This window comes from Platalea leucorodia (assembly GCF_965183815.1).
Source record: "Platalea leucorodia genome assembly, chromosome: 1".
In the NCBI taxonomy this organism is placed as follows: Eukaryota; Metazoa; Chordata; class Aves; order Pelecaniformes; family Threskiornithidae; genus Platalea; species Platalea leucorodia.
In genome coordinates, this window is record NC_138823.1 from 48,648,869 (window position 1) to 48,672,527 (window position 23,659).

Below are 23,659 nucleotides of genomic sequence, written 5' to 3' on the forward strand. Positions count from 1 at the left end.
GGCGGGGCGGGGCGGGGCGGGGCAGCGCAGGGAGGGGACGGCCAGCGCCTCAGCCGCGGAGGTGGGCGGGCAGGGCCGGGCCGGGCCGGGCCAGGCGGGCGGGGTGTCCCAGCGCCGTGCCCGGGACAGGCATTACTCAAAAGGGGGGGGGGGAGAAAAAAAAAAAAAGTAATTAAAGTCGCCGCTGCTGCGCGCGGTCCCACCCTCCCCATCGGCCGGCTCCGCTGGCAGACAGGAGGGGACAGAAGGAGACGGCCTGCCGCGGAGACACGCCGCCTCCTCCGCCACCGCGCACTCGCTCGCTCGTCGCGGCAGCACCGCCGGCGGCGGCTCCCCGCTTCCCGCGTACCCCCGCGCACCATGGCCCCCGCAGCCCCCCGCCTCGTCCTCGGCCTCCTGGTGAGTGAGGGGGGTGAGTGGGTGGGCGCGGGGGGGAGCGGAGCGGAGCGGGCCGGCGGCGGTGCGCGGCCGCGCAGCCCGCTCACGCACCTGGCCGTGCCGCGGAGTTTTCTCTCCGCGCTGTTACTTGCTTCACCGCGGGTGCGCAGCGCAGAGGAGAAACTTTGGAGAGGTTCATCTGCGTCTCTTTATTCCCAATAAGCTTTCCCCTCGGCGGGGCGCTTGCGAGGGCGCGGGCGCAAGGAGCGGCCGGCAGTCCGCGCCCCGCGCAGGGGAGCGCGGTGGCTGCGCGGCCCGGGGGCGCATCTCGGGGTGCCGCAACTGGGGGGAGGGGGCTTGGGCGAAGGGAGGAAACCGGTTAGTCGGTCGGTTAGCTTTCGGATTGGTGGTCGGGTGGCTTTTGGAGTGTGAGGTTATGCGGTGGACACATGAGCTCGTCGTTAATGCTACTTCTGGTTATTCATAGAAAAAGTTAAACTGCAGTTCCTTTTCTTTAAATATCCCCTCTCTGCCCCCCCCTCCCCCCGGTTGTCGCTTTTCCATGGGAAGGGTTGTGCGTGTGGAGCGTGTTAAGCTCCTCTGGAAGAGTTAGCTGTGCATTGAACAATTGCAGCGATTTCCTTTACCTTCAATTTACTGTATTTGTGCATAATTATCAGCCACAGAAAGGCCGTGGTCGGGGAGAGCGGGAGAGTTATCTCTCTTTTTTGTTTTTTTTTTTTTTTTTTTTTCCTTCCTTGGTGGATGAGTGAAAATAATTTGTCTTTTCTTTCTTACCTTCTTTCTTACCCTCTTTCTTCCCTGTTATCATTGCGTTCACAAAGAGGACAGATGGTCGTTCGAGCTTGGAAGAAAAATACTCGGTAGTGCCAAAGCGCTGAATTTATGATTTTCATGTTCATTAGATATGTACATTTTAATGGAAGTGTTACTATTCCAGACATTATGTGTGTCTGCCTTTGCTAGGATATTCATAATGAAACCCAAAGAAACCCAAGCGAGTTTACTCATACACCTAATTAAAAAAAATAAAAGGAATTACTCTGTCAAGTAGAAAAAAACCAACACCTAAGCTCAAGAAACGCTGAAGTGTCTTCTTTGTGTAAAGTGGAAGGACATCACAGCTTATTTTTACCCAGTGTTTCCTTATATCTTGATATCCACGAATAACTGCCATATTTACATTTTTTAACTTTTCAATAGTTATTTGTGCTAACATCAGACTAGCTTGGAATTACTATTTCAAAATTAGATGTCATTGATTCTTAAAATATCTTAGAAGAATGTAGCAAGATGGTGTGATTTTAATAACTTAAAAATTAATACGTCTGTCAGGAGAAAGGGTTTTATTAAGTATCTGTTAATAAGGAAAGTGCGTAGTAATACATAAGCAGGGGTGTCTAAATTGTTTTATACATACGTTTTTTTTTATCTGTATATATATATATATAACAAACAGTATGAAGAACCTTTATGATGCTGACACAGCATTTAAATTGCTTTAATGCAATGATTAAATTCCACATTTCAACTTTTTTTTAGCTGATCATAGTTTTTCTAAAAGTTTCTAATGTCTTAAAGATTTTAAAGTATTTTTATTTAAATATTTTCTTAAGAATCACAAGTAATTTTCAGAATTTTCCTTAGCTATTTACTGTTTTATACCTTTAATCCTAAAGGTATGTGCAAAATAAAGATGACTTTCCTTTTCGCTATACTTTCATCCTGAAAGAATAAATGTACTTAGAAGGTTGAATACATTTATTTACGTTTCTCTATTTCTTTGTTTAATTGTCTGTGTGATTTTTGGATTACAATTTTAAACATCTGGGTAAAAACTGGGCGAGAGAGAGAGAGGTACACACACAGATATATATAATCTGAGGTCAGGACTAAATTGTTCTGTGCTGAGGAAAATCATTGTACCTCCATAGGATTCTTTTAATAAAAAGGTCTTGTTATCTACTGCTCATTTGAATTTTGAGGAGGACCCCATTTTGTAACTGGTTATATGGGAGTGGACTGCTGTGATACACAGCGTTTTATTTATGTCATATCTAATTGCTGAAGCTAGATTTAATTAGTTTGTTGAGAATGTACTTTGAAGATGCAAAGTGATATGTAAGTGCAAGTGTCGTCATGTGGTTTTAATGAGACACTTGTCCCTTTAATGTTAAGCATCACCACAGTTCTACCAAACTGAGTTTTGACGGGTTGAACCTTAATACTTATTAATAACAATCCGAGAGACCTCGGATCTGAATTGGCCAAGAATGCTATTGCAGGGAGTGCACTGTGAAGCTGTATTTTGTCTTTCTACTACTAAACGATAGTGTAGGTGAAATCTTCTAGTCAAAGGGAACTCTCGCTGTAGATGTCAGTGCTGCCGTGGTTTTAGAAAAAAAACACAAGCCATGGACAGATCCAGGAGCAGCAGTCAGATCTTGTTTCCAGTTTGAAACTTTACATGCTATGCTGCATATTACTTGTCTGAAGAGTGCTTTCTGTGTGTTTTCACTGGCTTGTCTTAACAAACAAACAAACCAAAGGCAGCTTCAGTAACTGTAGTTATTATTCAAAATAGCATGTAATTTTTTTTCCTGATTTCTTAATTTGTTTTCTAGGTACTGAGTTTGTGCTGTGAAGCTTGCAAGAAAGTAATTTTTCATGTTCCTTCTGAACTAGAGGCTGACACGTTAATTGGCAGAGGTGAGAAACTGCGAGATGCCTATTTTAACAATGCAACATTGCACCTTTGCTGGAGATGCTGTTAACAGTGAAGGAAACTTTTTAAATGGAATGAATGGATGACTGAACAGCCAGTTAAACAGCTGGATCAGCCTTTTTATGAAGGATACGCCCTATGTTTGTTATGGATTTGAACACTGGCTCCGTGCATCCATTTGACTTTGGCGTAAACACCTATTGTCAGCTTTTAGTATTTATTTTAAAACGAGAATGGCAGAGTTTAATGGTTTCAAAATTTGGAGTCCAGGGCTTAGTATTTAAATAAGTGGCTTAATATTACAAAGTGCACCCATAACCCACAGACTCGTATGAAGACAACAGTCATTTGGATAATGGAAAAGAAAAAAAAAAAAAAAGAAAACAAAACCCACACAAGCAAAGCACCCAGAAGCTGCTGCTCTGTGTAACAGGGATGTGACTTCTCAGCAGTGCTGGGGCATTCAGGGCATGCAAGGAGAGGAGTTGCAAAGGTGTCCTGCATGCACATTTGTTTGGGAGAGTGCTTCTGTCTGCCTGGACAGTCTGTCTTGGTTTAGGGCAGTGTGCAGGTGACTGAGAAGAATAGGGGAGACCAGAAAACACCCCACTCCTTTTTTTCAGGCCGGTCTTTGAAAGGCAGCTTTTCAAGGTGTGGCATAGGAGCTGCTACAGGGTTCTGTGCTGCCTGAGACTGGAGGTGCCCTGTGGGAGTCCTAGGACAACAGAGGAGTATGCTCCCAATCTGCAGTCCTAATCCACATTCCTACAGAAGGAACAAATAAAGTGGATTGGTAGTTCATCACAATACAAGTGCTCAGAAAATCTAGCTTTAAAAATGAAAGTTCATTGACCTTACTGTTAAATTTTAAAATGAAAGGTTGCTACAGCTTTTTAAGTATTTAGCATGTTCGCAGAGACTTTAGCATTTCTGTGTAAATAAATGATTTCTATGAAAACAAAACTTCATGTTATTACAGTGCTATGAAAGAAATTGCGTAACATTGAACTTAAACTTTTTTTTCCCTAAACATTTACAAAAGCTCTATAGCTTGAATGACATTAGTTAAAAATTTATTGAGAAAGTGTAATATATTTTGCATACATACAAGGACCATACCATGACAATAAAATGAGTCAGGATTTTCCTGGTTGTTGTAAGATTTTTTTATATTTCTGACTTAAGCAATGTGTACAAGAGGCTGTAAAGAAAAAAGATCCCACAAAGCTATGGCTAACTGAATGTAATGTTGACTCACATAACCATCAGAAACAAAATCTCCGGTCTGTTATTTTTGGAAATGCAGTGCTGTAATATGCAGCAGTATGAGACACCTTTAAGCGAGGCAATGATATTCTCTTCAATACTAAATTTTCATTGTACAGATTGACAAGGGAAAGGGGTCACTGCTGCAGTGCTATAGAAAGTCTAGGAAATGTTTAATTGAGCAGTTAAAAGAAAGACTTAAGAAGAGGAAGGAAGAAATCACGTCATATTTAAAATTATGCTTCCCATCTGTTCTTGTATTCTTGAAAGAGAAATGAAATTTAGTTTATGGAAAAATATAATCTACATATATGGGGTGAAATTCTGAATCTACTCTACCCTGGCAATTTTGCAATCAGCTTTCATAGAGCAAGGTGCCATCCACTATGGTATCACTGAAGGAGTATTGAAAAGTTTTGATTTTGAGGACATGACGCTGACACCTGTTGTACTTTGCAAGGGTCATTTGTCTAGAATTTAGGTCTCTGGCCTTCATCTTTTTCGGGGTGCCAGATTGTTCTTGCTTAGTGCTGTGGTCCTACTGCAGTTCATTATGATTATCCTGATTTTGCTTTTTTTCCAGTTGTAGTGCTGAATTACTCACAGATGAACCAAGTTTATTGAAATGTATTAAAGTTTATTTTAGCCACATGTGATAGCAAATGCAGTAAAAAATACCTGAGAAGTACACTCAACTTACCTGGTACTTCCTATAAACTGCATGGGATTCTATCATGTGCATATTAAAAAATTGCCAATCGTTTGTTCTAGAGTTAGTCTGTATCTCTCCCATCTGTCTGCCTCATAATTTAAAGGCCTTTGTCCTCCCAAGACTGTTAAATCACATAGTACCAGTCAGTGCTTTCCTCCTGAGGGCAAAACTCCTAAGATGTAATATCTCCCTTGGGCATTTGTGTTAATTAATCATCTTCACTGATTTTGTGGGGCATGGAGCACAAGGCAAATGTAATAGCTACTGATCCAATAATGAGCATGTCTACAATGTTTTTTGCTTTTAAATGTATTAGGTCATCTCCAATGCTTCAATAATTTTACCAGTGCAACAGTGTCTTGTTGAAAGATATCCATGAAACACCCATGTCCTTTAGGAAACACTTACGAACACAAGAGTGGGAATTCATGTAAACTTGGTCAAATCTGAGTGCATAAATGGGTTCTAGAATCTGCATTTGTGATGCTTAAATACTGAATAACCAAATTTTTGAAGACTCCATGTGTCAGTAAATTTTATTTTTACTTAGGGGATGTTTTCTTGTTTTGCGAGGGATGTTATTGTTTCGCTGTTTCAGTTATTGTCTGAAAATTTTTTCTTACAGTTGATTTGAAAGAATGCCTTCAGTCTGCAGAGATTATCAGTTCCAGTGATGGGAACTTCAAAATTCTAGAGGATGGTTCTGTGTACACAACATCTGCTGTTTCTTTGTCTGCTGAGAAAAAGACCTTTACCATATTACTTAAAGACATTCAAGAACATGTACAAAAGAAAATACATGTTAGCTTGGTGGAAGAAGAAAAAAGGGTGAGCTTCTAATTTAAGATACGATACTTATTTGAAATACTGTTTTACAGAGTACAGCTTCATGCTGGATAACTGTAGTTGAATTTTGGAATTCAAATAATCAGGCAAAGCACTCTGGTGTAGAGTGTATTTTTATTTAGCAGTTGTTGATTACTGTGTAGTAAGCCAGTCAGCAGGCTTCCTTTCTGAAATGGATGCTAGCAAGGAGCTTAATCAGGAATGTCAAGAATCTTAAAAGCCACGTCTGAGGAATCAAAGCAGATTTTATTTGTGGAAAGTATTACAATGAATGAAAAAACTCTTGGAATACTATCACAGGTGTAATCAGAAACAGAGACCTTGGAAAAACAAATGGTCAGTGGGAAAACTGGAGCAGAGTGAAAAAAGATGGAAACACAGGATAGCAGTTAAGCAAAAATATATACAGTTAAGAATATATGAGTATATGCTTACCTCTCTCTATCTCTAGACCCAGACACAGAAGACCAGGCATGCTAGAGATACAGTTCTCAAGCGAACCAAAAGAAGGTGGGGCCCTATTCCATCTGTTATGATAGAGAACGCACTGGGACCTTTTCCACTACAAATTCAGCAGGTATATTTTATACAGATCCTAATTTTGTGACACAGGCTAGTTTTGTGTGTGACTTCTATGATAAAAGAACAAAATTGAGCTCTCTTGTATTCCCTACTGGTGCCATTCCAGCTGTTATTCCTCTGTCTTGTTCTGTCCTGTTCATTCTGTATCTTGTGATATTGTAGCTGAAATAACTTGTGATCATAGTTGTTGGGATGAACTTGAAACGTGCAAAAGTTGTAAAAAGGAGAGAGGCATGCTATCAGAAGAGAGCTCTTTGGCCTGGAAATCACTAAAGCGTGTAACTAAAAAAACAACAAACCAACCCCTACAAAATGTTGCCTACAAAAAGATTTTTGTAGACACAGAGTGGGGGAAATCTTACGTGCTTGTCTACATCCTTTCTGGAGCTCGAGGTGTTTACTTGTAGCATTGAAGACAGAGTATGGCCTATATTATTAGGAAAAGTACTTACTGTAAGAAAACAGGTAGGCGTGAAAGAGAAATGCAAGAACTAAAGTTATCATAGATCCATCTAGCCTTCACTAGATTACAGAGTGGCTGGTAGCAGATGTGTAGAGACAAGTGTAATAACAGAGTCTGTGCAGAGCAATCATTCTACTGATCTTACCTTCCTAACTTCTGGTGTTCAGTAGGTAAGGAAGGTATTTGGGGAGGAGTGTTTATAAATAGATAACTGCTAATGTTACCTCCTTGGTGCTTGTAATGAGATGCAGAGAGGCTATCTGAATTGGCGTATCTCTGGACTATACTCTAGGTGGTCTTCCTCCTTTCCTGCCTCCTTTCCTGCCTCCTTTTTTTTTTTTTTCTTCTCTAGTTGCAAACCGCACTCTCAATGAGTGCACTAAAACCAAAATCCCTTGAAAAGGGACAGAAATAATAAGCTGTCTGTATCTGAATGTGCCTTATATGTTCAGTATTCTAGAGAGATTAGATTTCAAAATAGTTTTTTTTCTATGCACACTGTCATTTCTTTAATTGTTCAGTAGTCCTAAATATTTCTGAGTTTGAATTAACTACCCCTTCTCATGTACGCAAATTATAAAGGAAGGCAGTTACGTGGCAAGCTGTTCTCCTATTCTGTGAAGTTTAAGCTGCTAAAGAAGTAGATCAAGTTTTGTTTTTGTTTTGTTTTGTTTTTTTTTTTTTTTTTAAAGTTCCTGCTTGTGCTAAATATGATCATGAAAAGGGGGAAAAATGTAATAGAATGATGCTGCTGTTTTTCCTTGGGCTTAAAAACACGTTCTTTATAGGTCCAGTCAGACACAGCTCAGAACTACACCATTTATTATTCTGCAAGTGGACCGGGAATTGATCAAGATCCAAAGGGTTTGTTTTACATAGAAAGAGAAACTGGAAATATCTTTGCTACTCGTGCAGTAGACCGTGAACAATATCCAAGCTTTCAGGTACAGGCCTAAATTGTGTAAATATAATTAAATCTTTTTTTTTCTGTCATGCATATATTTGAAAGCTGGGTTACAGGGGAAATGGGGAGCAGACATAGCAGAAATAGCTGGTCATCTAGATCTTGAGAGTAGTTTTGCTTTTCACTACTTAGACTCTAATTACAGCATAAATGTAGTGAGCTATTGGATTTGCATCACTTTTGGGAAGAGTTTGAAGTTATCCCAAAGTTTTTCAGGGAAGGTTGAAAAGGTCTGCATAAAAACAAAATCATGAGAAACTCTGGCTGTGTTTTTTTGAGCCTCTCTTTCTCAAGCTGTTCAGTTTCGGTATTTTGTTAACAAGGTAGACTGCTCTCTCTACTGGCTAAGAAGTGTAAGAAGGCAGTTAGTAGAAACAAACAGCTTCTAAATAGTTAGGTAATTCGCAGTACCTATTACTGCATTTTATTAGGTCATGTTGTAATGGGCAAATAGTTTTGCTGTCATTCTTGATTTTGTTCTAAACAGCAATATTTACATCTAAACTTTTTGTAAGGCTGAGATTGCCTCATAGACACCTGGAAAAAATGTGTTTAAGAGACTTGGCAAAAGTGTTTGACAGAGTTGGGGTGGGGGGGCGGAAAGAAAGAGATTTACATATTCACAGTGCAAGGAATGGAAAGGGGAAAGACTGGAAAGCATTTAAAGGTTTTGTGTTGCTGTCATCGTAAGATACCAGTCATTTCCCCTTCCATGTGGCTGAAGAGCGTGGTCTTGAGAAGAGTATGCTTGGCATGCTGTGTTTCATTTTATTGACTCCTCCATTGAACCAGAAGTGTAATAATACTTCACGTTGCTTAAGCATGAAGCTATTTACTGACTTTATGTCTTACAGATCATTTGCTTTGCAACCACTCCAGATGGTTATTCACCAGAGGTACCACTTGTGCATACAATCAGGATAGAGGATGATAATGATAATGCTCCATATTTTACACAGGACCTTTTTGAGTTTTCTGTCCTTGAAAATTCCAAACCTGGTAAGAATTGTTTTAAATCAGTGAACACAGTTACCACTACTCAGCTCAGTTACGTACCAGTATGACTAGGTGTAATCCTGCCTTTTAATAAATTTCCGTGGGATTTCCGAAAGAGTATTTCTTTACAGCAAAGGCTGAATTTGCAAAGAGCAGCTAAAGATTTCTTAATGATTAGAAGTTCCAAAATGCCATCTCAGTCACAGTGAAAAGTATTGCATAAAAAAGAAGTTTTTAAAAGCTGAGATGATTCAGTGAGTGTTCCTAAAATGGTGTAAGAACTTCGGAACATTATTCTTTTAATTTTATCCAAAATCACCTGTTTCCATAAAATGTTTTGATTGACATAACAGCAGTTTTTAACAGGTTAGTTTCCTAAACAACTAAATCAGTGGTGTTCTAAGGTGTAAAATGTCTTTGATTAAGCTTGCAGTGTTTGTCCCAGCTGATAAATTAAGGTAGGACTTCTCCTGGGGTAGGGAGGGGGGGGAGAAAGTCTTGCTTCTGCCCATACCTGTAAAAGGCAGGGATTTGCCCATTACTGACTTCATGTATCTGTGTAACAGAGGACAAAAGCAGGGAGAAAGGTGGACCCCAGAGAATAAGGAATGCAGAAGCCATGGTTTGCCATTCCTCTCTCGTCTCCTAGGCTAGGGGTACAGAGTGGGGAAAGTCTAACTTGCTTCACAAAAAAGAAGCGAAGTGTCTTCCCCTTCACCCCAAAACACCAGTTGCATTTCATTCTCTGAGCTGTTCTGCTTCTTACTGGGTGAGTTACTGATTTAGAGTGAAGTTGCAAAACCACTTGGGCTATAGGAAGGAAGTACAGCAGCGCTCCCTGAGAGGCAGTGCTGCAGTTTGAACCATGTCAGAAAGCACCGAACCTCCCCCTCATCCCCCCTGGCAACTCCTCTTCAGCTGTGTTTGGGATGCTCAATTAGAAGTCACTGTCAAAACCACTAACTGAAATCTAAACTTTTAGTGTTTCTTTTGATTATACTTTGTGACAGCTGCAATAATTACAACCTTGTCTAAGAAGGAGAAAAAGTAGCCAGAGGATTAAAATAGGTAATTTTACACTGTTAATGTATTTTCACTACTGTTTACTGTGTTTTCAATATTATTTTCATTTAGAGCTAAATGACCAAATAGCTATTTTCATGTATCTAAAATAGAAATACCTGTTCAAATAATTTTTGATTATTTACAGATTTTTCTGGAACTAAAAATTGTTTTATTGTGTTCACAGGTGTACTTGTTGGAAAAATGATTGCAGAGGACAGAGATGAGCCTTTCACTCTGCATACTAAATTGAAATACCGCATTGTGTCACAAGATCCACCAGTACCCCCAGTATTTTCTTTACATGGTGACACAGGTGTCATTACTGTATCATCACCGCAGCTGGATAGAGAGGTGATCTTTCCTGAAGCATCTTTAGCTGTCATCTAGGGCACACAGATAGCTTCTTAACTCTGAATTGCTGGCACAGGAATCGCCAGATAAATAATTTCTGTTATCCTTTTTTTGTTTCCCTGTGTAAGGAGCTCCCAAAGCTTTCCAGAGTTTCCAGTTGCAAAATTGTGCACTTGCAGGTACACTGCTCAGCTTCTTTAGCAAGAGAAAAATGCAGTGACTGTGAGCATCACTGTGCCTACTAAGGAAACAATCACAGTGACTACTGAGGGAAGGAAACCTTGAAAAATGAGTCCGCTACCTGTCTTTTTAAAGAAACTTATGAAGTTGAACAGGAGATTTCTTTCCTCCACTTGAGAAACCTGATGCTACTTCCAGGCATTCAGAACTGGACTTACTGTCTTGATTTACAAATGCCCTGGGTTTGTACCCAGTCCCGTGTACCCCCCCCCCACCCTGGTCCCCCTTCCCTGGGTTGTTCAGGTATTAATAAGGCTAAAAAAAGCCTTCTGCTGTTGTGACTCAAGGCAGGGATTTAACTGGGCTGCTTATCAGTGATCCCCTTGGAACTGATAAGGGCACTGACTCCTTCCCAGATTGTGCCAAATGGCAGGCATTGCCTTGTTATGTATAGCCCAAACAAAGGCTAATTGCAGCACCATTTCTGGTCATCCTCACTGAAGTAAGAGACATGCACTGAAACACTTTACGAGCTGGAAACCTAAGGGAACACTCTGCTGCTCCAAAGGGGAGACATAGATAGCAGATGAAAATGCATCATTTGCATCTTCCAAAACTTCAGGTATTGGAAAATAAAGCTGAAGTTGTGAGAAGCTTTATTTGATATGGGATATAGCGTACACATTACTAACAGATGCTGAACTCAGTGCTGCTTAGCCACTGAAAAATATTTTACTTGTTTTCCTTTTGGAACTATAGGGAAAAAGCCCCAAAGCTAATTGCCTCATTTTATAGGGGAGCACTGAATTTAGAGCAGAGTTGGGGAATGGGAGTAAAGTACTCTAGTTCTACTCTCAGGTTCTACTCAAGTTCTACTCTTGTGTATAACTATGTGATTAAAAAAATGAGAAGCGAACTTCTTTATGCTTTTATTCATCTTTTCAGATGGTATCCAGATACACTTTGTTAGTTGAAGTGAGAGATATGGCAGGTCAGCCTTTTGGTTTGTGCAGTACAGGAACAGCTGTCATTTGCATCGGAGATACAAATGACAATGCACCATCCTTTAAACAGATGCAAGTGAGTATTCATATATGAAATGTCTGTAAAAAGGTAAAAAAAAAACCCAGCTATCCCCTTTCTAATTTCCTTATGGGCAGTCCCTCAAATATGAAGCCTAATGCCCTAAGACAATTAATGCCAATATAGACATTTGATAATGCCCTGTTGGTTGTTGTGCTGTTTGATAATTAGACCTATTGGTATATTAGTTGTTTTGAGTCATTTGCCTTATGTCCTTGGGAGAAAGCTGACATGACTCATCCGTTCACTTCTGCTGCAATGGATAGTCTTAGAAATCCCTTAATTTAACCGTTTTGAGGGAGGGGACAGATTCACTCCTAAGCATTGTCATGACTTCGTTACCATTTGACCAGCTTTTGGCTGCTTCTGTGTTGCAAATGAAAATGTTAGTGTCAGTGAAGTAGATGCAAGGATTTTCACTGAGATTTTCTATGCTTTTCCAACTTTTTTTTTCTTCTACAAAAGTATTATTTAAACGACTTCTTGGTCACCAATAGCTATAAGTCAGCCTGAAGTCTTTGCTTATTGCAGCCATCTCAATTATTCAGGACAGAGAGTATGTCTCAATAGCCGTGTATACCGCTCAAATACCACAGGAGATTTTGTAATACAAAATTTATGAAAAATAATTCATTATCCATGAGGAATACATGTACCTTATCCTTTCCACTCACTACTGTAGAACATCATCGGTAATATTAATTCAGAATAACTCTTATCTGTGCTTCTTGAGCTTGTACAGAATAACACAGCTCATAAAAAGATAAAAAAATTAGAAAAATCGGTAAAATCCTTTCATCCTTTGCCATCCAAGTAGAGATGTATTTCACCCTTCTTGGCTTTTCTTCAAGTTCTTGTGGTTTGTTTATATCTATTTTTTTAATTTACTCCAATGCTTCTAATGCTCAGCTTGATCACAGGGGAACTGTGCTCATTTACCTTTCCTGGAAGGAAAATTCTAGACTTAATTATGTCAGTGATAGTTTGAGTGTATGAAGGAGCTGTGATTTCAGCTGAGTGGAGGAAATATGCTAATGCATGAAAACAAAATAAATCATTACAGTGGCTTGGTAAATTGACCCCTTGCATTTAAGTAGTCTTATTTAAATATAGTGTTCTTCAGTCCTGCATTGAGGAACAGTATTCTTTGATTTAAATTGATTTTTTTTTTTTGGATGCTCCAAGTATGAAACGCGAGTGGAGGAAAACAGAGTGAATGTAGAAATACTGAGAATTTCTGTTATTGACCTTGATGAACCTGGTTCACCTGGCTCGGGAGCAGTGTATGAAATTATAAAAGGAAATGATGATCGGTCCTTTGAAATTACAACAGACAAAAACACAAATGAAGGAATACTGTGTGTTGTTAAGGTAAGTAAAAATGGAGCTGCTAGAGGAAAATTTTTGTGTCTTCAGGTGTTGCTTTTAAAACCAATAATCTAGAACTCATTTTTATTCAAAGAATATCTGTAACTATCAGGCCAATCATGCTTTCTTTCCGATCTGAACTCTCTTCTAGAGCAGATTGCATAATGCACTGCAAATGAGGCTCATGTGTGGTACCTAACCTACAAAACTCATCTTTCAGACTACTCCTCCATTTTGTGCACACAGAATTCAAGGAATTCCCTTTAGTTTGTCATTTCAGAAGAGCTTGGTGCTTTTGCCTGGTTCCACAGTTGGAGTTGTTTAGATGTAACTGAGGAATGCTTCATGGCTAGGTTTTTAACAGAAATGAGAGTGTGGCAAAGGAGGGGAGGGATGAGCACCTCCTCCAGTTTTGTTCTCTCTGGGAGTTGATTAAACTTCCTAACTCAGCATAAAACTCCCCAGGTTTTATTTTGCAGGATAGTGACTTCAGGTTTGCTTTTCTGGGGTGTGAGGGAGTCCACATACACATAAGACTATGTGTTAGTTTTGTTACTTGTTATACCCAGTACTTTACAGATGTGAGGTAGAAGGACCATTGTACCTGTACTCCAGCATGTCCCTTTGCCTCTTAATGCCTCTTTCATTATCTGTTAAAACTGCAATAACAGGTAACTTCTAAGGAGCAGAGAAGATTAATATTAAAATTTGAAGATGTAAATCATATGCGTAGAGATGCCAGTTAAATTTGTTTTTTTATTTATTATGTTTTTTTGTTGCTGGTAATCATTAGAGCCATTTCTAAAGCTATGTCCCTGGTACACTAACCCAGTTGAAAATTCTTATGTTTAGGGTAATGCTGTAGTAGACTAGAGAGTATTATGACTTCAGGATATAAATAGCTCTATTAAAGGCGTACAATGACCTTGGAGAAGGCGTCTGAAGAATAAATGGTAATACTTACTGATCAGCCCCACAAGTTCAGATGTATTTGCAATGGGTGAAGTCTTACGAGGAAGTAAATGTAGGTGCTAGCAAGAAGCGTGATTGATTTGTCCTGGAAAGGAAATATACATAACTTAAAAAAATGGCCAGCTAGATATGGGAGGAGAAAATCCCCCACTGCATTTAATTCTTATCTCAGTTCAATTAGTAATTGACTATCAGAGTATTAATGTAAAATTTTACAGTGGTGCTGCTTTCCTTATTGGGGGTAATTCCTCAGGTTCTTTTCTTTGATTAACTTAGAACTTAACTTTTTTTTTTTAAATCATGTCCCTTTACTGTGTCTCCAGCTGGATGTTCCACAAGGATAGCTGACTTCTTTTGTAAATAAATGTGGTACAGTTTTATCTATTTCATAATTGGGCAGTGAAAGCAATAACAAGTTTTGTATTGGTTCGAAGGAAAAAAAACAACACCCCACCTTTGTTACAGGGACTGGACTATGAAAGCGCCAAGCAAAGGATCCTTGTGATTGCAGTCAACAATGAGGCACCCTACATGCTAGCACCACATTCACAACAACTTTCCCAGAGCACCAGCTCTGTTACAGTGCATATCCTGGATGTGGATGAGGGGCCAGTGTTTAAACCCTGTCACTTACGCATAGATGTTAAAGAATGCGAGGACATTGGGACGATTATTGGGAGATACCTAGCAGAAGATCCAGAAACTGGAAATAGTGAAGGCATATGGTATGAAACAATGATATCTACTAGTTTATTTGGAGTGCAGCATGGATGGGATACGGGAAGGGGGAAAGAGTTGTTGACGCTGTATATATGTGTGTGTGTGTGTGTGTGTGTGCGCACACGTGAATGTATATGAATACATGTATCTATATATGTATGTACGTACATATACATGTGTATGTATATTTGAGATCTTTAACTAAACAGACAAATGATTCTTGACAGCTACCGGATACCACCTGGCCAGTGTAATTGGATCAACATAGATGAAAAATCGGGTGAGGTCAGAACCATTAAAGTCTTGGACCGAGATGTAGGAGAAATGAGACGAGGTCAATGCAATATCACAGTCCTTGCAATAGACAGAAGTGAGTACTAAATATTGTCAGTATTCTTTGTGGTCTATAACAGATGTTTGTGTGCAAATTTAGTGTGGGGACAGCTGTACTGGTTCAGACCAGAGGCCCACCTAGTCCATTGTCTTGTCTTTGGGATAGCTCTATCAAATGCTTTGGGAATATTATACACCATTTAAGAAATCGGGGCAAATTCTCAATGTTTTCAAAAGTTATCTTCTCCCATTTAAAATCCTTTGTTAAGTTTAGCTTGAGAGATTTTCCTGTGGATTGTATTCCTTTTATTTCCTGACTCTTTTTTTTAAGTGATAGCACCTGGCAGCCGTGAAGTCGACCACAGAGAAGGTAGAGAGAGAGAACTTCTCGAAAAAAAAAAAAGTTGTTGACCTTGCAACTCCTACTATTTCCTCCTCTGTGTGACTTCTTGGTGTCTTGCTTTTGGAAACCCTTAATTTAAAAAGACCTCTAAGAATAGCTGTATTCATTGCTGTATGTTACTGTGCTCTTACTCTTGTTCTCAGTCATCTAGGTTCTGTAACAGTGTTCACACTGTGTTGCTCAGGTGATGAGCTCTTACAAATTACTCTGATTGTAAAGCAAGGGTTGTACACTCAGATTCTCGCTCTAAAACAGGTTTTGGTCAGATTTAATATGAGTGATCATCTATTCTTTCTGATTAATTTGGGTATATGCATTTATTGTAGAAAAAGATGTAGTTTTGCCTCAACATCATCTAGCCAAGAAGATTAAATACACCTTTTGCTTCCCAAATGCTAAAAGTAGCAAATGGATTATCAAAGAGAAATGTTAGGCTTATGGGTCATGCTTTTAATTCTAAAATATGTATTTTACATTAAAAAGGAAAAATGGACTGCCTTTCTAAATCCAATGGCAGGATTTAGTTTGAGCCCTTATGTGCTTAAACATCAGTGGGAGTAAAGAGCAGACCTTTGGAAGCTGCTTTACAGCTAAAAACTCTAACTCTGTCCAAAGCTTGCATATTAAAATTAAATGTAAATAATATGAATTTAGATTGTTTAGAACTTTTGTTGCATATAAAGTAACCATGATATATGCATCTGCAATCAGGTATCTCTAGAGAAAGTTTTAAAAAGTAGACTTGATGTAATTTGACTGGAATGCATATACAAGCATTGACCATTCCTGTATTGGAAAAAATGTAATTAGGAGGGAGAGCTCATTCACTTCTTGCATGTAGACTTCGGTGACATAGTGTGTGTCACTGCCAAATCCTGCTACTGCATGGTGACTTAGAATGAAGAAGACAGAAGCCTGCTGTTTCTGAAAGTGTTCATGTTCCCAGGGCAAGTGAGGGTAAGGAAGGTGTAATTTATTTTCTCCTTCCAGAAGTAAAAAAGCTGGAGACCTTCACTTTCTGCTTTAGACTCTCAGTTTGGCTTTGCATCCTTTACGCCTGATTTATGGGCTCTTTCTCCTCTCATTCTTCTGTTAGAACAGTATCTGCCCCCACATGACACATACGCTCAACAAAATGTATTGCACATGCAGAATATGGAGCTTTGGGAGCTGTTGATCCATTCTACATCTAGCCAAGCGAAGAGAAGCAGCTGAGAGAGCTGTGAGAAGTCCCTCTCTTTTTGGCTAAATCAGCAGCTGCTTTCCACCTTACTTCTAAACTTGGATATTACAGTTGATGATATTTTATTGTGAAAGTTTGGACTAGAAATAAATATGTAAATGTTAGAAGTAAGTTCTAAAAGTAGTTATTTTTATCTCGTAGATGGCAAAACAGGCACTGGAACAATTCAGGTTGTCATCCAGCCTGGGAACAAGAATTACCCACGAATCTCTAAAACTGACTATATAATGTGCAGAGACAGAAAACCGATCTGCCTTACTGCAGAGGATGGTGATGAGTCTCCTTACAGCTCACCCTTCGTATATCGCATAACTGACCGTAGCTTGGCTTCCTTGTGGAAGATAACTCAACACAACGGTATGTTAAGACTTCCTCCTCCTCACTTAGCTGCAGGTTGCCAGAGGAGGCTTTGCTACCTCTCCCTTGGGTGGACTGTAAGAATAGATTGGATGAATGTATGTTTGGAATTGGTGTAGTCAGTGGGGCTAACAAGGTAGCCCTGATGATCTCTAGCGGTTCCTCAGTTTTATTTGCTGTACAGGAGAACAAGAGTATGATGGCAACAAGAGCAGCACATAGGTTTGCTACTATGTTGTCGTGAATTAGCCTGAAACGGGTTTGATTCTGAAGTGTTCGGGCAAATATTCACTAATGAAAGGCAAAAGACTGCAAAGTCTGAGAGCAAAGACATGTAAAAGTTTAAAGGTTTATATTAGGCAAATTGAAAAAAAAGACTTTAGATGCTACATGTAGTTTCATATACTTCATCAAGCAACCGTTATGTACATCAGTGTCTACTTGTACATATTTTTTACAAATGATTTCTTTTCCCCTTTAAAACCCGTGGTCACTAATCATTGCCACTAAGCAGGGCAGCAGACTAAATGAGTTTTCTTTCCCACTGGTTATAGCTATTCCCACTGAATATAGCAATAGAGCTAAAGAGTGGAAAAGGTGTAAATTAAGTTTACGACTAATTAGTCTAATCACACTACCAGAAGTCCTTTTAATAAATGTCAGTTCAGTTAACGGTTTTTACTAGTAAGCCCAAATAGCGTCATTTACTATAATGAACTGAATCAGCTTCAGAGTTTCAAATGATATGTTGTCAGAAGGCTGTGTAAGGTTTGCTTTTTCAATTCTAACATTTAAAAGGTACTGAAAGTATAAATCCTTCCAAGATGTAGTTTTATGTCAACACATTTAAGCTACCTTTAAACTAGCTAATGTGGATCTAGTAGCAGTACAGCTGTAACAGAAGGGAAGATTGTGATTACGGTCATGTTTGTGACAACAGAATTTCAGGTATTGTTAACACTAGATCTGATTTTGTCTTTTTTTACAGATAATTCTGTGTACCTTTCACCGAAGGGTGATATTCCATTTGGAATATACAATATTCCTATAAGTGTGATTGATAACGGAGGAAAGGCAGGAGAGAACCACATAACAGTTAACTTCTGTGATTGTGTTACTCCAACTGAATGTGGTAGCCCGACCCGTGCCGGTGCTGCTGGAAATGTTACTCTTGGTGTATGGGCCATCCTTGCAATGATCTTAGGATCACTATTATTGCTGTGTAAGTACACTTGTTTTTTTAACATGAAGTGCAAAATGCTAAATTTGAAAATTAGCTGAGAGAACCTGATTCAAACTTGATTAAAACATTTCTTTTTTTTATTTAGGCAGTTGTATAGCCCTCATCACTGACTTAATGTACCTGCTCTATTTGTATTGGTATCACAGGCTTCTTGCTCTCATCTTGTCCTGTAGTTACTGTGTGTGGATTTCTGTTCATTCTTTTAAGTACATTTTATGTAAGATGTTCTCTGTGTTCATGTTAGCAAGGCCAAAAAAACTGCATTCAGCACTTGAACCGAAAGAAGGTAGGATTTGTAGTGCTTATCAGATCTTGTCTTGAGGCGAGTATAGCGTAGTTTGTTTGTGAGTTTAGTGCTGGTCTTGGGATGCACATTCCTGTTGGTAGGAATGCTGAAATCAATTTCCTAGAACTTTTCATGACCTTTCTTGTGTCATGGATTAATACATGGAGTATGTGAGACGTTGGATTGAACAAGGAATTTTACAAGAGCCAGCATAGTGTTGAAGGACAGGTTGGATACTTCTGCAACAGACCAAACCGTTGAATACATGTTGTGTTACTGGAGTTGCCCAAAGACTAACAAACAGATTGATACTGCTGTTAACCAGTGAGGTGGTGACAGTGACACGTAATAGCAAAGCCAGGTAATTTTTTTTACCAGAATCAGACATAGTCTGACTAATAACATCTTTAAAAATAACCAGAGGACATGCTACAGTAAGAAACACTTCAGAGTTTGGCGTTTTTTTCTTTCTTTTCCATTTTTTCTGGTAATGATCAATCTGTCATGCCCCTGTTCAGTCTCAGCTAGCTGTTCTTACTCAGGTAGATAGAACACTGGGACCTGCACATGTTTTGAAGATTAGATAGATCCATGTTTTATCTAAACAGGGCAGGTACCCAAATTCGTGATATAGCCTAGAGGTGGAACTTTCAGATGTGGGGATGCTCAGTAGGGGGACTGTGTGAAACATCAGCTAGCTTTTTGTCGCTACCCCTTGACTGCATTCCTCCCAGACAGACCCATTATTTTATGGTGGCTAGGTTTTACTCTGTGTATCTTCTACTCAGTGCTGTCATGGATGTCTTCTTCCCATCTGTCAGCATCAGGAGGCGACTCGCTGGAACCACTGATGCAGATCTTGCTGACAGCTGATAGCTGCAGAAGCTACATGAGCTTGAAAGTGGCTCTTGGCCAATTTCCACAGAAGTTTATATGTTCAGAGATCAGATTGCTCAGTGGGCAGTTAGGCAGAACTGCTCTATTTCTCATGGGCTTCTTTATTTTTAAGCTATCAACTTCAGAAGGAAAGAGTGGTTCTCGAATGAAATGTTTAGTCCTTTGTTTAGGAGAGATATTAGTTGCTCATGATTCTTTTATACAAAGTGATTTCTGGCTGAGTCTCCATGACAACACAAATTATTATTATTATTATAGGAGGAATAAGCCCAATACAAGGAATTAAGTAAGATTGTTCTGCAACATAATGCTTGAAGCCCTCCAGGGTTTTGGTGACCTTTTCTGTGAAGCAGAATTTTCTGGTATTGGGACCTTTAGCTTGCATATTAGTTCCTTATGACATAATTTGACATCTGCGTATTCATACATGAAAAATGTCTTATCTACAACCTTGTTGTAGGCATAAGACGTGATTTTTCACCTGGATTTCGTCTTAATTTTTTATTACTGTGAAATTTTGCAGTCACAGTGTTTTCATAAGGGATGCTTGCATTTCTTTCGGGGAAACCAAGGTGAATTTTAGAAGAATGAAATAGTTCAACAGTGTAGTGAAAACTCCAGGTACTGTTGGAAAAAATGTATATGTGTACAGTTTTGAGTATGGGCATTTTTAGAAAGAAATAATTTTTTTAAACCATAATTGATGTTTAGGCATTTAAAAAGACTAATACAACAAAATTAATTATCAAACATAAGTAGATACCATTATGAGGTAAAGTTCATAGTATCTTCCTCACTTATTTCCTTTCCATAGTAATCCTGATTACAATTTGTGGCTGCTGTGGCTCTGGGGTAATGCACAGGCACGTGACTGATGATTGTGCCAATCACAACTTAATCATTTCAAATACAGAAGCTCCAGGAGAAGAAGTGATGGTAAGTTGTCTATTTACTTCAATGTAGAAACACATAATTAAGATATCCATAGCATTTCAGTTTGAGAACAGGATCACCTGCAGGCAAGTGACTTATTAAAGGAAATAAGCAATAAACGCAGGGATCATTAGATGTGCTTTGATATTTAACAAGAATTTGAAAATTCTTACTTTAGGCAGAGTTGGTAGTACCATACATATTTAAACGTATCCTGTGGTTGTTAGCCCAGCTGCTTATAATTCTTCCAGACTTTAACTGTTTGGTTGGGACTTACAGACAAACATTTTAATCACTTCATTCATTTTCAACAATGAGATTAGATGGAAATTTACTATTTTGCCTATGTTCAATGTGTGTTTATGCAAAAACATTATTGCTTTTCCTTGGAGAAGGATTTTTAAATTTAGTGGATAGTCATTATAGATCACAGGTGCAATTTCTGCCCTTCCACTGAAAAATCACCCGAAATACAGTTGATTTTTGAGCCAGTGGAAAAAATATAATTGAACAGTCCATGGTCATGAAATATGTTCCTGTTTTTGGCATCTAAACTTTTAAAAGATTCAGTCTACCATGAACTTTGTCCAGCCCAGGACTGTGTTCATACACAAGGACTTAGCTCTTCAGACTCTTCCCCTTCTCCTCTGTCCCTCACCCCTTTTCTTCACCCTCCTCAAGAAAAGGAGATTACTTTAAAAACCATTGAGTTTACTTCACCTTGAAAACCAAGAAATCCTAATGGTGACAAGTGTCAAATTTCTCATTGCCTGTAAAGCATAATGTAGTGCCGTTATAAACTGATAATGTAGTTTTTAATTTGTGATCCCATACTAGTTTTTCGATATTTCACTCAGTATACAGACTTAATGTGTGAAGAAATGGAATGAAACTTATGCATATGACTGTATATCTGGCTTAATGGGTTACAGGTTGTTGACTTTGAAAACCAAATGTTTACATGATAATTTAAGAAACTAGCATATGGATTATAGTACAGCTTTCATTGGGATAAAGATTCAGGTTTTGGATCTCATATCATATTTAAATACGGATTTCCCCCCCCCCCCCCCCCCCCTCTTGTCGTAGTATCCTTTCCAAAAACCACTTACTGATCCTTATACCCTAAGTGCCAAGGGCGGCTTTTTGTTCAAAATGTCACAGTGCAAAGCTGGACACTTTTCAGTTTTCAGTATTGACACTTGCTGATTGCTGTTTCATCTTTTGAATTAAAAAAAAAAAAAAAAGTAAGTAAGGATATCCCCACTGCTGCATCTTTTTTTAGGATCACAATATAATTCCTCTACAAAATACAAGTGATCAAGGAGGATATGGAATAAAAACAGGAGATCAACAAACATTTGAAATGGTAAAAGGAAGAGGGCAGACCTTGGAATCAGTCAAGGGAGGCGGACATCAGACTCTGGGATCTGTCAAAGAAGGAGGAGGACAGGCTATGATGGATACATGTAGATACTCCTACTCAGAATGGCATAATTTCACACATCCTCGTTTAGGTGAAGTAAGTATTCTGAAACTGGTTTTTTTTTTTTTGTTTTTCTTTTTTTTTTTGAGTGTAAATTATGATCAATATATGCATACTTTCCAAGGAAGGCATGTATTTGTGCTAGAAAGGTGGCTTTCTGTTTTTGATTTTGTTTCGTTTTTCCTCTCCTTTGCTTCCCTGCCTCCCCTTTGGAACATTGCCTTTTTGAAAAACTCATCCTTTACATGTTTTAGACATAAGTGTAAATGGCTTTCTTTTCTTGGCTTAAAGTATAGGCAGTATGCTATTTTTCATTTAGAATATTTACTCATTTAGCGTAATTACTTTACTCAAGCTTTTTTAATTTTTTCTGACAATGTCTGTTTGCTTTAATTCTAACTGTTTGCTTTGTAATAATGTAAAACTGATACTTACCTTAGCAATGGTGCAGGAATGAATGTGCAGCATTAGAAATGTAGTTACTCCATGCTTTGGAGATCAAAAACTCTCACTACTTGCCTAACTAGTTATGTGTAAATCAGTCTTTTAATTTTGAGTGGGTTTTAGTTGCTTGACAGGTTATTTAAACAGGTGGTTCTTCTTTTATTGTTACATACATGATTAGTAGAAATGATTTCTTTATTAAATACTTATTTTTTGTAGTCTTAATGATATAGACCAATCATGTGCATTTTTTGTATGTAGGAATCCATTAGAGGACACACTCTGATTAAAAATTAATCAATGAAAGGTAAATCAAAAGAAATTATTTTTATGCAATATGTTTAGGATAACAATTTAAGAAAATAATAAGGTGTGTTCTCTTCCTATGCAGAAGGTGCACCTATGCAGACAGGATGAAGAACAGAAGCATTCTGAAGATTATCTCCTTTCATATAACTATGAAGGAAAAGGATCCTTGGCTGGCTCTGTAGGCTGCTGCAGTGATCAGCACGAAGAAGAGGCACTTGACTTCTTAGATCAGCTGGAACCCAAGTTTAGGACATTAGCAGAAACATGCGTAAAAAGATAAATGTGCCTTTCACTGTGCTGAAAAAAACTGTAAATAAGCGGCTGTCGTACTTTTGTGATATTAGGTATTTTGGAATTGAGGGGGGGAGAGGTTTATCGAAATTAATGTAGACTGGTGAGAGTGTAAGTAACTCTTACTTCAAATATGCAACAATTTTTTTTTATCTCTGCTAGACACATTCCATCAAAAATAAGGGATTAAAATACTTTTTCTTTAGATTATGTTAATATAGTAATGCTAGTTTCTACTTAGATTACATTTCCTATTCTTTGTGGTTACTTCAAATGCAAAACTTGGTGTTGTCCTTTTAATTAACTATTCAGCTTCAAAATTTTATTGTATTTGGCTTTGGAGACGGAAAGCTTTTTAACTCACTGTTTCTTTGTTTTCTTTTAATTCTGTAGAAATAAAAAAACATTACTGGTGGATATCAAATACCTTGTTAATTTTTAACTTATACAAACTGAGATACAAAAAACTTTTTCATTTTTCACATAAAAAAATACTGATGAATACATTAGAAAACTTTATATTTTGATTGAAAATTAAATATATATATATTGTATATATGTAAAATAATATTCAAAAATATATTTTTCTCCTAATGGGTTACCACCCATCAAAGTTGCTATCCTAAGGGATTTATGGCATCACCACATAGGGTATTAGCATTGTATGCGAGTATATATTTTTCTTTTAAGGAAATAAAAGATTAAAAAAAAAAAAAATCAGGAAATAAGGTTAACTATCATA

At 38.3% G+C, this 23,659-nt stretch overlaps 1 protein-coding gene across 1 annotated transcript; it reads left to right on the plus strand.

The window, feature by feature from the left end:
* Positions 1-360: 360 nt before the first annotated feature.
* LOC309590035 (desmocollin-2-like) lies at positions 361-22,906 on the plus strand (the record flags this gene model as incomplete). The annotated part of the gene is made up of 16 exons (XM_082310911.1): positions 361-399; positions 3,024-3,108; positions 5,728-5,930; positions 6,400-6,525; positions 7,782-7,937; positions 8,812-8,956; positions 10,203-10,369; positions 11,495-11,629; positions 12,818-13,003; positions 14,438-14,697; positions 14,920-15,062; positions 16,813-17,028; positions 18,017-18,250; positions 20,269-20,390; positions 21,673-21,909; positions 22,709-22,906. The coding sequence occupies 16 exons, from the start codon at positions 361-363 to the stop codon at positions 22,904-22,906; spliced, it is 2,652 nt and encodes an 883-aa protein (XP_082167037.1).
* Positions 22,907-23,659: the final 753 nt, after the last annotated feature.